Source organism: Mercurialis annua, linkage group LG5 (genome assembly GCF_937616625.2).
Source record: "Mercurialis annua linkage group LG5, ddMerAnnu1.2, whole genome shotgun sequence".
In the NCBI taxonomy this organism is placed as follows: domain Eukaryota; kingdom Viridiplantae; phylum Streptophyta; class Magnoliopsida; order Malpighiales; family Euphorbiaceae; genus Mercurialis; species Mercurialis annua.
This window is the reverse complement of record NC_065574.1, coordinates 7,878,549-7,891,602: the sequence shown is the minus strand read 5'-3', so window position 1 is coordinate 7,891,602 and position 13,054 is coordinate 7,878,549. Positions and strand designations below refer to the sequence as shown.

At 26.5% G+C, this 13,054-nt stretch overlaps 1 protein-coding gene across 2 annotated transcripts; it reads left to right on the top strand.

Moving 5' to 3' along the window:
- Positions 1-6,966: 6,966 nt before the first annotated feature.
- On the top strand, positions 6,967-12,626 carry LOC126683180 (uncharacterized). Of its 2 annotated transcripts, XM_050379020.2 has the most exons (9): positions 6,967-7,243; positions 7,768-7,859; positions 7,958-8,082; positions 8,178-8,274; positions 9,186-9,295; positions 9,724-9,798; positions 10,680-11,580; positions 11,738-12,258; positions 12,389-12,626. In XM_050379020.2, exons 2-7 carry the CDS (start codon positions 7,790-7,792, stop codon positions 10,728-10,730), a joined length of 528 nt encoding a protein of 175 aa, XP_050234977.1. In that variant the 5' UTR covers positions 6,967-7,243; positions 7,768-7,789; the 3' UTR covers positions 10,731-11,580; positions 11,738-12,258; positions 12,389-12,626. The 2 variants fall into 2 exon arrangements, with proteins under 2 accessions (XP_050234977.1, XP_050234976.1); XM_050379019.2 differs by lacking the exons at positions 6,967-7,243; positions 7,768-7,859; positions 7,958-8,082; ... (1 more) ...; positions 9,186-9,295; positions 9,724-9,798 and having other exon boundaries at positions 11,323-11,580.
- Positions 12,627-13,054: the final 428 nt, after the last annotated feature.

Sequence of the window (13,054 nt, the reverse complement as noted above, 5' to 3'; positions counted from 1 at the left end):
ATTACGTCTTTAGCTTTATTGTAGTTATGCTAATTTCACAACATTATTTTATTAGTACTGATAATTTATTTAAATGTTAAAATTTCTTATTAAAATTATATTTTAATTTTTTTAATAATTTATTAATTGTGATTTTACTTGAACCATTAGACTAGTAGATATACTTAGTTGACTCATTTTTATCTTTTTAATTTTTCACATTAAATAGGAAACATAATAACTTATTTCAAACATTAATGATGGTTCTTCAAGGTTAAAGTGAGTCGGACCGGTTTGGTCCGACTAAACTCCGATGCCTAAGTCAAATAGAAGATAGTTGAAATAGTAAACGAAAAATATTAATTTTAAGTTTGAAAAAATATATATTTATATAAAATATTGTCAAATTACGTTAAAGATTAAAAAATAATCAAATATATATTTGATACAACTCTGATACATATTTGATATACTTCCGATACATGTTACATATATTTCTGATACATTTATTATTAGTTTTGTAGTTTATTTTATAAATTGATGGTTGTCAAAAATTTGTATCATAGATATATTTTCGATATGCATATTGGATACATCTCCGATACATATTTGATACATATTTAATACATATCTGATACATAGTTGATATATCTCCAATACATAGTTGATACATCTCCGACACCATTAAGTACATATTTGATACATATTCAATTTCCTTTCAAAACGATGAATTTAATTTACGTAAAAAAGTTAAGAAATAATCAAAACATACAAAAGGCATTTAAAAAAAATATTTGATACATCTCCGATACATATTTGATACATGTCTGATACATATATGAACCCGATACATAATTTATACGTGATATTTATCAAAAAAAATATTAAACATGATAGATACATTTTTTAAATGTACTTAGTAGATACATCGTTGATACATAATTTATACATAATTGACACATTTTTTACATCTTTTTTTAGTTTTATTACAAAAAATTTAAATACATATTTGATATATTTTTGATACATAATTTATATATGATAAATATATTTTTATTATATAATTATACACAATAGACACATTTTAAAATTTACTTAATAGATATATCGCATATACATGAGTTATACATGATAGATGCATTTTTCAAATATATCGGTGATACATGATAGATATATTTTTAAAATATATTTAAATATATACATCGCTATCATAATTTATATATAATATATGTATATATTTTTAATATACTTAATAAATACATTTCTGATACATAATTTATACATAACATATGTTATTTAGGCATCAAAACCGTGTTTCGCATATATCAATAATATATCTGTAATTCAAAAAATTATTTTTATTTAAATTGTATTATTTGTGTATTTTTATATTTTAAAATTTAATATATTAATATTTTTAAAATTAAAATTAATATTGATATTTTAAAATTAAAATTAAAATTTAAGTAAATATATTACAAAGAATTTTGCAAGATTCAATTTTAATGTTAAATGTATAATACAAGTTTTTGTTTTATTGAAAGAAAAAAAAACCAACAACACAAGTCATTACATTTGGCGAACCACGTGATGTCAGCGTGCATTATGATTATGGATGATGGACTCTTATGTGAGCATAATGGTACTAATGAAAATAAGGTGGTACCCATGTAAAGATTTCAAAATTTTGGTAAAGTGTGAAAAGAAAGAGTTATTTTGTGGTGTTTTTGTGACTTTCTCTTTTTATTTCCGTTGACATTTTAATTCTTTTGTTTATTTTTAATGTTAGTCAACTAATTGAAGAATTTAATTTATTGAATTAAATTTCAGTTTGGTGCTTCAACTTATTTTTAATATAAATGTAAATAAAAATTATATTTTTGTTGGATTTAACGACTTAACGAATTCATTTAATATATATATATATATATAATGTTCTATTTTTTATTTTAAAAAAAATAAATGTTTTAATATTTCTTTTTCAATTTTGACAAGTAAGAAAAGTAAGAATTTTTTTTTTTAAAATAAAAAATAAAAATAAAAATTGAACTATCAGGCCATTAAATCTCATATAAATATAGTTCTTATTTATAATTATATTAAAGATAAATGTAATTAAATTGAAGTTTTGTTTTTTAGTTAATAACACAAATAATAAATGGAAATTAAAATAAAAATGAATGATGATATCATTTGATTTTCAAATATGACATATGAAACTGCAAATTACGTTATACATAAGGAGTTTAAAAGTAATTTGCTCATATTATATACATCGGTTTTTTAAAAGTTATAAATTGTAATTTAATTATCAATTTAAAGCTTAAGTTTAAAATTAAGTTATTCATATTTTTTTTATATTTTTATAGTTATAACTTTTATCTTTTTACTGTAGTCTTATATTTTTAATACGATTGCAGTTTTTCTATTCGAGGGTCTAATAAATGTTGAACCATTGCCTTTTAAATCTCTTTTAATTTGACTTTAACAACTAACAATGAGTGTTCTAAACATATTTATAAGTGTGTAGAAATATTGTAGAATATTTAAGACATCATTTGGACAATTTTAGCAAAAATTCCAGTTTTCAAATTCAAGAGAAGCAGAAGGTTTTTCGCTGGGAGACCATCATTACGGTTAGGGGTGTGCATGGATCCTGGATATCTTCAAAATCTAACCGAATACCGAATTGAAAATATCTAGGATTGAAAAATAAATATTGACCATTGATTTTCACCGAACAGAACCGAACCAAAAAGTTTATTGATACGGTTCTGGATCTTAGATAGATATCCGTACCGAACCAAAATCGAAATATACCGAACCGAAAAACCGAATTTATAACCGAAGAACCGATATAATATTAAATAATATATTTTAAAATATCAGTCTATATATAAAAAAATTATTACTTTGCATAAAAATATAATTGTAACAAACCGACATTTTATATTCAATATTTATTTTAATTTTATTATTTTGATATTATTATTTATTTGATTTTTATCTAATCATTAAAAAATAAAATTTATATAGAATTTTAACATGTTCATTTTTCAAATAAAATATTTATTTAATTTTATCATTTTAACAACATAATTTATTTGTTATGATCAAAGACTAATTTTGAGCGTTTGACAGTTCTTGTTTTAGTTAGTTGATAAAGTGATGGATTTTGGATGTATGTTTAATTAGGATATTATCATTGTACTGGAACATGAGGAAGTTTTGATACATTCTTATTATTATGATCAGGGGCTAATATTTTTGAATTTGTCTATGTTTATTTAGTCAGTAAATGAACTGTTACACCAAATTTATATCTGTGATTTTAATGGTAACCGTATCAAAGCATTAGGACCAAATCCCCGTACCGAATCTTACCGAGAAATAAAATTTTCAAACCGAACTGATTATCGGTACGGATCTGGAGATCCCATTTTTACAATCCCTGTTTTTTGATTTGGTTATGGAGATACACCGATTTCCAGACCCCCTCGAACGGTGTTCACTTTTAATTATGCACTTTAGTTTTTAGTCAAAGGGCAAAGCAGATAGTTGTTTGCAGTGAGTATAAATACAAACTTATTTACGATATCTCAATTAAAAACAATAACAACAATTCTTATATGCTCTCAAGTCTTCCTTCCATAAATCATATTAATAACACACTCTTTAAGTGTTTGTTGTTTGTGGTTTGAAGTAGACTTTTATCGTAGTTAGGAGTAATCTTCTAAAACTCCATTTTAATAGTTTGATATTTAGTTAGAAAATACTAAATTTGGCGCGTGTTTATATAAACACCAAATTTAAAGTTAGTTTTGTAAAACTATTTGAGTTAGTGGATCTTAAAATTTCAACTTTTAATTATATGGTGGATGCAAATTTATATTTAAATCGAACCACTCTAAATTTTGTGTTCATCTTTCTAAAACCTAACCTAATTTTAAATGTTTTATTTTGCAAATTAATTTTTTTAATCTACCATTTGCAATCTATTCACACCCTCTAAGATTGTTATTGTATTTCAATAAAATTTAAAATTATCTAAAAATAAAATAAATTCCAGTCATAAAAAATCACTCTTTTTTTTTTATTATTTTCCTTATATTTTATAATAAACTTTCATTTTTATAAGAATTCAATAAATTTTAACATACCAACAAGGTATAACTTAAATGATGTAGTCGCTGTGTAGTAAAATGTGAAGATAGTTTGTTCAATTTCTTCCACAAACACTTTTCCTTTTTCAATTATCATACTTTTTTTAATATAAATTTAATAAAAATACAATATCCATAAAAATATACATAATTTTTTTTTTCAAAAAATTAAAATAATATAAATTCAAAAATATATATATAACATTGTTTTTATTTTTTAGAAAAATATATTAAAAATATCAAAAAAAAATATTTTTTAATTTATTTTACTCAAATAGAAGTTATTTAATATTATAAATTAATAAGTACAGAAATTATATTGATTTTAATTTTTATGTTCATACTAAATTTTACTAAGAAATAAAATATTGAAGACGATTATTGTATTTTATCATCTTTCCATTACTATCTCGACTTATACATTAAATTTAATAACTAAACTAGTCGCAAATTCCGCGTATTTATACAGATCAAATTAATATTTAATTTGAATGATAGATTTATTAAAAATATATATATAGAAAATATGAAAAAAATTCATAATATACAAATTGATGAATTGAAAATCTATTTTAATATCAATAAATAAATTATTAGTAAACATTAACAACAATAAGTCTTTGTCTTGATGGCAAAACATATAGTCTTTCTTACAAGAGGTCAAGGGTTCAAGCCCCATTAATGAAAAAATAGTGTTTGATTTAATGAGACTTGAACCCTTGATCTCTTGTAAGAAAGAATTTGTGCTTTGCCACCAAGATAAATACTTATTGCTGACTCTATAATGTATATATATTCTTTCTATTTTTTTAGTTGTTCTTTTAGCAAAATATATTTGTCTTTATTTACTTGTCCATTTAAGATTTCAATGTAAATTTAGCTATTATTTTTCAAATTTAATTCTTATTGATAAATGATTTTACGAGTCAATTTACAATGTATTAATTAATAGAGTTATATTAGTATTTAATCTTATAATTTTTTAATATGTACAACTTTGATTAAATAAACAACTAAAAAAATAGATGGAGTATATTTTATTGATTATAAATGTAATTTAATTTATTAGAATGAAATTAGTTCTAATGTAAATTAAATATCAACTAAAATTAAATTTAAGATAAACTTAACACTAAATAGTTTAATTAAATTAATTTATTAAAAATTTATACAATCGAAAACTAAAATATACCTATATTTATATTTTACACTTTTTATTAATACTTGAGTAAAACTAATAAGACAATCCACTTGTCAATATGAAAAAATGTAGTCGAACATGTGGTGGTCTGATGGTGGACCCTTGATCTCTTGTAAGAAAGAATTTGTGCTTTGCCACCAAGATAAATACTTATTGCTGACTCTATAATGTATATATATTCTTTCTATTTTTTTAGTTGTTCTTTTAGCAAAATATATTTGTCTTTATTTACTTGTCCATTTAAGATTTCAATGTAAATTTAGCTATTATTTTTCAAATTTAATTCTTATTGATAAATGATTTTACGAGTCAATTTACAATGTATTAATTAATAGAGTTATATTAGTATTTAATCTTATAATTTTTTAATATGTACAACTTTGATTAAATAAACAACTAAAAAAATAGATGGAGTATATTTTATTGATTATAAATGTAATTTAATTTATTAGAATGAAATTAGTTCTAATGTAAATTAAATATCAACTAAAATTAAATTTAAGATAAACTTAACACTAAATAGTTTAATTAAATTAATTTATTAAAAATTTATACAATCGAAAACTAAAATATACCTATATTTATATTTTACACTTTTTATTAATACTTGAGTAAAACTAATAAGACAATCCACTTGTCAATATGAAAAAATGTAGTCGAACATGTGGTGGTCTGATGGTGGACCCTTGATCTCTTGTAAGAAAGAATTTGTGCTTTGCCACCTAGACAAATACTTATTGCTGACTCTATAATGTATATATATTCTCTCTATTTTTTTAGTTGTCCTTTTAGCAAAATATATTTGTCTTTATTTAATTGTCCATTTAAGATTTCAATGTAAATTTAGCTATTATTTTTCAAATTTAATTCTTATTGATAAATGATTTTACGAGTCAATTTACAATGTATTAATTAATAGAGTTATATTAGTATTTAATCTTATAATTTTTTAATATGTACAACTTTGATTAAATAAACAACTAAAAAAATAGATGGAGTATATTTTATTGATTATAAATGTAATTTAATTTATTAGAATGAAATTAGTTCTAATGTAAATTAAATATCAACTAAAATTAAATTTAAGATAAACTTAACACTAAATTAGTTTAATTAAATTAATTTATTAAAAGTTTATACAATCGAAAACTAAAATATACCTATATTTATATTTTACACTTTTTATTAATACTTGAGTAAAACTAATAAGACAATCCACTTGTCAATATGAAAAAATGTAGTCGAACATGTGATGGTCTGATGGTGGATCCAAGGTGGTTGTGATCGGATACGTGGTAGTGGGATTCGCTGTGGTATGTATAAACTCAATGTAAATTTAATATCAACTTTAAGTAAATAATTTAAAATAAATTTAAATTAGATTCATTTAAAATTATTTAAATTAATTAATTCTATATAATATCTGACTCATGATTGAGGTTCAAGTTATATAAATAAAATTAAAATACAATAAAAAATTATATAATAAGATTTAATAGTACAATTTTTCAAAAAAGCAATATAACCTAATTTTATTAAAAAAATAAAATATAAAAATAATTATTTTCATTTTTATTATTTTATATTCTTTCTATTCTCATTACGTAAAGAACCAAACACACCCTAATAAGAATAGAAAAACACAGGAACACTAGCGGCTTACAGGATAACTGAAATTTCGAAGATCTCAACATTAATTTAATCGCCCCTCTTATTAGTTATTACAATACAAATCAAAACCAAAAAACAGCTGACGCATTTAAATTTATTTTTTCTGTTTCCAATTCCGATATTAGCAAAGTTACAAAATTCCTTTTTGTTCTTTATATTTCTCTCCAAATATCAAGATTCTATCACCAGTTCGATTCAATCTCTAAGGATCAGCTTTACTGATTTTCAGGTTCGTGTCGTTTTCATTATTTTTTCTGTTTGGTTCTCGAGAAAATGAAGTAATTTAGTAAAGTAATTATCTTTTTTCCACTTGATTTAATTGTCTTTTATGCTGAATGTCAGTAAATGAATTAAATGTGAACTTATCTCAAGTGTATATATTTAGAATAAGTGTGGATGTAGAATTGCCATTAATAGTGTCAGTTATTACCGTTAATTACAAAATTTTATTAATTTTTATATTTTGATAATGAGTATTGGTAGCCCGCACGGGTTTGGTCTAGTAGTCTAGCTGGGCGCCATGGTCGCGGTTTAAACCCGGGCTAGTCCCTTTTAAAAAGATAGAGTGGTTGGGACTGGCTGCTCGCCATTATAGCCGGGATTTGCCAGGCATGTGTCTAGCGGGCGGTCCACATCTTGGGTTTGAGAGTGATCTGGGCTTCAGCTCGGGGGTTGAGTCTACCAAAAAAATGGGTATTGGTAATTTTGAGCAAATGATTAATGGGTAATTTTCATTTTCAATTAAATTTGTAGACTTGGTTGTTAAGTGATTTCAATGGGGAATACCTCATCAGTGCTCACTCAGTATGATATAGAAGAGGTTCAAGGACACTGTCATCATTTATGTAAGTCATCCTAATTTTTTCAATCCTTTTTCTAGTTTTGCCTCTTTTTATTATTGATTTAGTTTTTTGTTATGCGGTTTTGTGGTGTCAAAATGCAGTCTCTCAGCAAGAAATAGTGTCTTTATATGAAAGATTTTGCCAGCTAGATCGTAATGCTAAAGGATTTATCTCCGCTGATGAATTCTTGTCTGTGCCTGAGTTTGCGATGAATCCACTTTGTCAGGTAATTTTTTGCGTTGAGCATTTATCGTGGAATTTGGAATAGTTCAACTTTATGATATGTTGAATTTTGAAAGCGTGACTTTTTGGTTATTGCAGAGGCTACTTAAAATGGTGGATGGTTTGAATTTTAAGGACTTTGTGGCTTTCTTATCTGCATTTAGCGCTAAAGCAAGTACGGAACAAAAAATAGGACGTAAGTATTGACCAGGCTGATAATGTGACATTTCTACTATTTATGATTAGTAATTTTCTTTATCTGTTGTAGTAAGGGAGATTGCGTATAAATACTGGTGGTGTGGGTTATTAGGATGGCCGAAAACTCACTGAGATTGATCTTATGGGCTTTGACTGGGACAATAGTGATGCTCCATTCCATTCTCGCACATATGCAGACCACTTATATAGTTGCTTTCAGTGTAAATGTGTTTGAGTGAAATAATATCTATGCATTGTTGGATTTTATTTGGATTATTTGACCTTAAATCATCTTGATGATGAAGCTTGGAAATGGATGAGGTTAATTTCCAGTAAAAGAGAGGTACAAGAAACAAGTGAAACTAAAATAAGAAAGATGAAAATGACTTTTATTGCTATTAGTATTATCAGGTTATTAAGATTGAAAATTATAGTACTATGAATTGAGTCACATGGAAGTTCTGCGGTGTTTTGGCGTCTTTATCCTTGTAGTCCTTGCACTAAACTTGACAATCAGGTTTCTGGTGGGATGAAAACTCGATATTTTTATTTTAGCATCAAAATATTTAATAGAAAAGAAGAAGAATGAATTACTTAGTTTCTATTTTTATGTAAAAAGTAAGATTTTTGCTGTGCAAAACAGACTAATGAGCTGATGATGGCTGAAATTACTTGGCTTAGCCTGTATATTATACTCATAGATGCATTGGACACTATATTTCGTCTTTATATTTGAATACGATTGTCGTGGTTAATATTTGTTTAATGACGCTGATTGCAAAATCTGGAATATTTTATTATCTTTCTTAATTCTTCAAATTGTAAATTATGTAAATAATCTATAATCCCATTCGGGATTAAAATAAGTTCTGATGTTTGCTTTATTAATTTATTCTTTCCTGGCCTCAGTTATTTTCAAGGTATATGACTCAGATGGTAATGGAAAAGTATCTTTCAAGGACATATTAGAAGTACTTCAAGATTTGTCTGGTTCTTTCATGTCTGATGAGCAAAGAGAGGTATGATCAAGAAGTTTCTGTTTCACCAGTAACCGTATTGTTGTAACTTGCGATCAAATGCAAGGTATAATAAGATCTCAATTTCATAGCTATCACTCACTCATTATAAAACTTGATAATTGATAAAAGTATGAAACCAATTATGAAGAGATTTCCTATTTGTTAAGAAAGTTTTCATATGGATGTAAGCTTTGCATGTTGTGAGGGATGGAAAAGTTGGTTACACATAAATGTAATATTTTCAAAAGAATTGATATCACATCTATGAACCAGTAATATAGTTTCTCCTCCACTGCTTATAATCCTTGGATTTCTCAATTCCTTCTTTATTACAATAATTGTTAGTGAAGTACCGCACAAGTTTTCATCCACACACTATTGTTGTTTTAGGAGCTTAAAAATTACACCTTGTTTTCTTTGTCTTGCAGCAAGTGTTGTGCCAAGTTTTGAAGGAGGCCGGTTATACGAGAGAATCTTTCTTAATGCTAGATGACTTTATCAAGGTGCCTTCATTTTCTGTGTACTAATTTTTTTAATGTTTACTTTACTTACTCCTTTTGTATTGTTTACTGTACCGACTTAAATATGTTAAACATTATTTATCCATTGCCAATTACCACAAAAAGGAGTGAATTGAAGAGAGATAGCTCTAGGATTTAATCAGTTATCTGATTTAAGTGGTCTGGAAGTGGAATGTTGGAGAAGAAACTATAACGTACACGTACGGTATTATTTGTAACTTTGTACTCTAGAGGACATTGCTGTTGGCCGGTTTATATTAGCCCAAGATAGGACAGTTAAGGAGTATAACAGCACCTATGCTTCTCTGACGCCACAAGATATTTAGAAATGCTGACTTCTTGTGGGACTTGGAAAGCCTTAATATCATCAATGCCATTAAAAGCTATTTAGCAACATCATGTTGAAGAACTGTTTAGTGATTTTCTCAAACAATACTGTTTAAGTTTGAATGTAAACAGTTTTATATCAGTAACGAGTAGCTTATGAACCAGAACCACTATGAAACCTTAGATATCAACCTTCTGGTCCAACAATTTCTCTGCATTATTTTTCTCGAGTAAATGAGCAGGAGTCAGTCTTGCTTCCTTTACAAATTATGTGCAACTAATCCCAGTTGAACAGTAGCTCTGCCTTTATTGTCCAGTCTACTTTGTTTTGTACAATAAGTCAATAATGCTCTGGTTTTCTCATAATGAATACTTTTAACTTCCCAATGAGCCTCGGTCCTGTTTCTGGAAGAGGTTCTGTACAGATAGATGGATACTATGATCAATTTTCTAAACATGGTTATAGTTTAATTTTAGTTAGTTTTTTCTATTCCGCATTAATATGTTTTTTGGTCATTGCTGTGCATGTGACACAGGTTTTTGGAAATTCCGGCTTAAAAATGGAGGTTGAAGTTCCAGTTGATTAAGCGAACTGGGCAGTCTTTCCGTACTTTTGAGATGAGGGATTGTACTGTAAACCCTCCAAAGATGTCTTTTTTCTTTTGCTTCCTCTTGTTTATATCCTGAAAGCAAAATGAAGGATAAGCAATACATGTGTATTGTAATAAACTTCAGCTTATTCATAAATAATTATCACCTTTTCACAAATTTCAGATGTATAATTTAATTTTCTTAATTTTTTTATAACTATGATTTGGTGAATGGTTTAATAGTTACTTCCTATTTGTACTCATAGTATGATCAAACTTAAATTTACCAGTTGCTTCGAGGTGAAGCATAACATACGGCTAAGCTTATGGCCTAATGAAGCCAAATTTTGCCTCTGTATGATGAAATAAGAAGCCATCAGAAATTGGTTCTAATTGGTTTGTACAATTCTTGAACTGCTACTTATCTTTTAATTACCCTGCCATTGATAACGTAAACACTTTCACTTTCTAGGGTTGAGACATTCTCTTGGTAACTGCCTGGTAATTTCCTATAAAACCCCTCTCTTACTCTCTTGATGAAATATTTTCATTCGCCACGGGCGATTATAAATCATCATAATTGAGTTGAGGTAAATTAATTTTTTTATAAATTATATACTTAAAAAGAATATGATTGGATTTTCAAATCAGAAATGTCAAATATTATGAATAATTCATAATATTACGTTGCGAACTGGCGAACTGGGTTTTTACGTAACAAATTTTCTACTTAAGGCACACACCATATTCTGCTAGTCTTCCTGACACTCTTTCTCCTTCTCTTTGAAGAAAAGCAAACTAAGGTTTTCAATCATGTTTTCTATTTCATTCAATTCTGCAGTGTCAGGTAAGCAACAATCATTTCATTACTCATTCATGTTCTTCAACTCGATCTTTGCGTCTTCTCCATTGTAAACTTTCTTTTATCTTATAGTAAGTTTATTTTTCTTGATATTCTTGAAATCTAGCTTATTTTTAATGTGTTTCTTCTTATTTCTTGATAGGGATTTCGGAACACGAAAATTCCAGGAAACCTGATGCCGAAAGCTTCAATGTGTTGCGAAAACTTAAAGAAATAATGCAGAGCAAAGAATTACAGAGTGCCTTGCTTAACAAGTTAGGCTTTTACTCCTCAGAACAGAATCTCTCAGCTGTCAAGGATTTAAAGAGTAGTTCAAGCGGTCGAAAGGCGAAACGTATCGATGAACTGAAACCGGTACATGAAATTCCACCGATCAGAAAAGATGTTCAAAGAAAATTGTTAACAGATTCAAAGGCTTCAAATTCAAACGAGTTAGTGAATGGAAAACAGGTTATGGAGAGTATTGAAAATTATCAGCTGAGGGAGAGATTGAAGTTTCTTGAAGAAGAAAGCAAAATATTGAGGCAAGAGTTGGTTGAGCAATTGGAAGAGAGAGAAATGTTGATGAATGAGATTTATCAGCATTTTCGTGTTATATACTATTTTCTACAACTTGAAAATCCAGAATATGCAGAGAGATTTTCTGATGTATCTTTTAATGAGGTAAAAAGTAATTTAAAAAACTCATAAAAAATAGAAAAACTGAAATTTCTACTTCTGAAAGCTGCACCAAATAGGTTTTTGATCAATTCTTGATTGAAATATATAAATTTTTGATATGATGATGAAACAGGATGGAGGACGAGGAACCGGTCCGGCAGAAGTTTTACCGGAAAACCAAAGGACCAATATCACGGCATTGAAAGAATCTCCAGAAGAATAAACATGGTTGCTTCTTTAAAAAGATTGGTACTACATATTTGTATAAGTACAGACATTACATACATTACTTATAAAGGCGTATAATTCAAAAGAGTTACAATTTTTTTTCATATATATATGATTCTGAATTAAAGAATATCGTTTTAATCTTTTGTTTACAAGCCCTTTTATGGAATTAGTTTGCTGTGCGGTGATGAATGGAAATGTGTCAGTATATATTTTGATACACAGTCAAGATACTCAGTTCACTTGATGTTGCATAACTTTTTTACTGCAAACCTGAATAATTAAAATATTTTCCATCTCATTAATTAACATAAATAATTCGATAAAACAATAAAAGTCATTAGCTATCATATATAATATTATTTGTATTTAGTAAGAAAAATTAACAATAATTATAATAAAACAGTAAATGAAAAATATAGATATTAATTTCGCTGGAAAAAATCTATATTGCTAAATTTACATTGCAACAATTAAACTGAAAATATTGATAACCATACCAATAAAAATACTAGCTAGATTAAACTTTAACAAAGAGAAACTAACTTTTTTAAAATATACTTGAAATAAT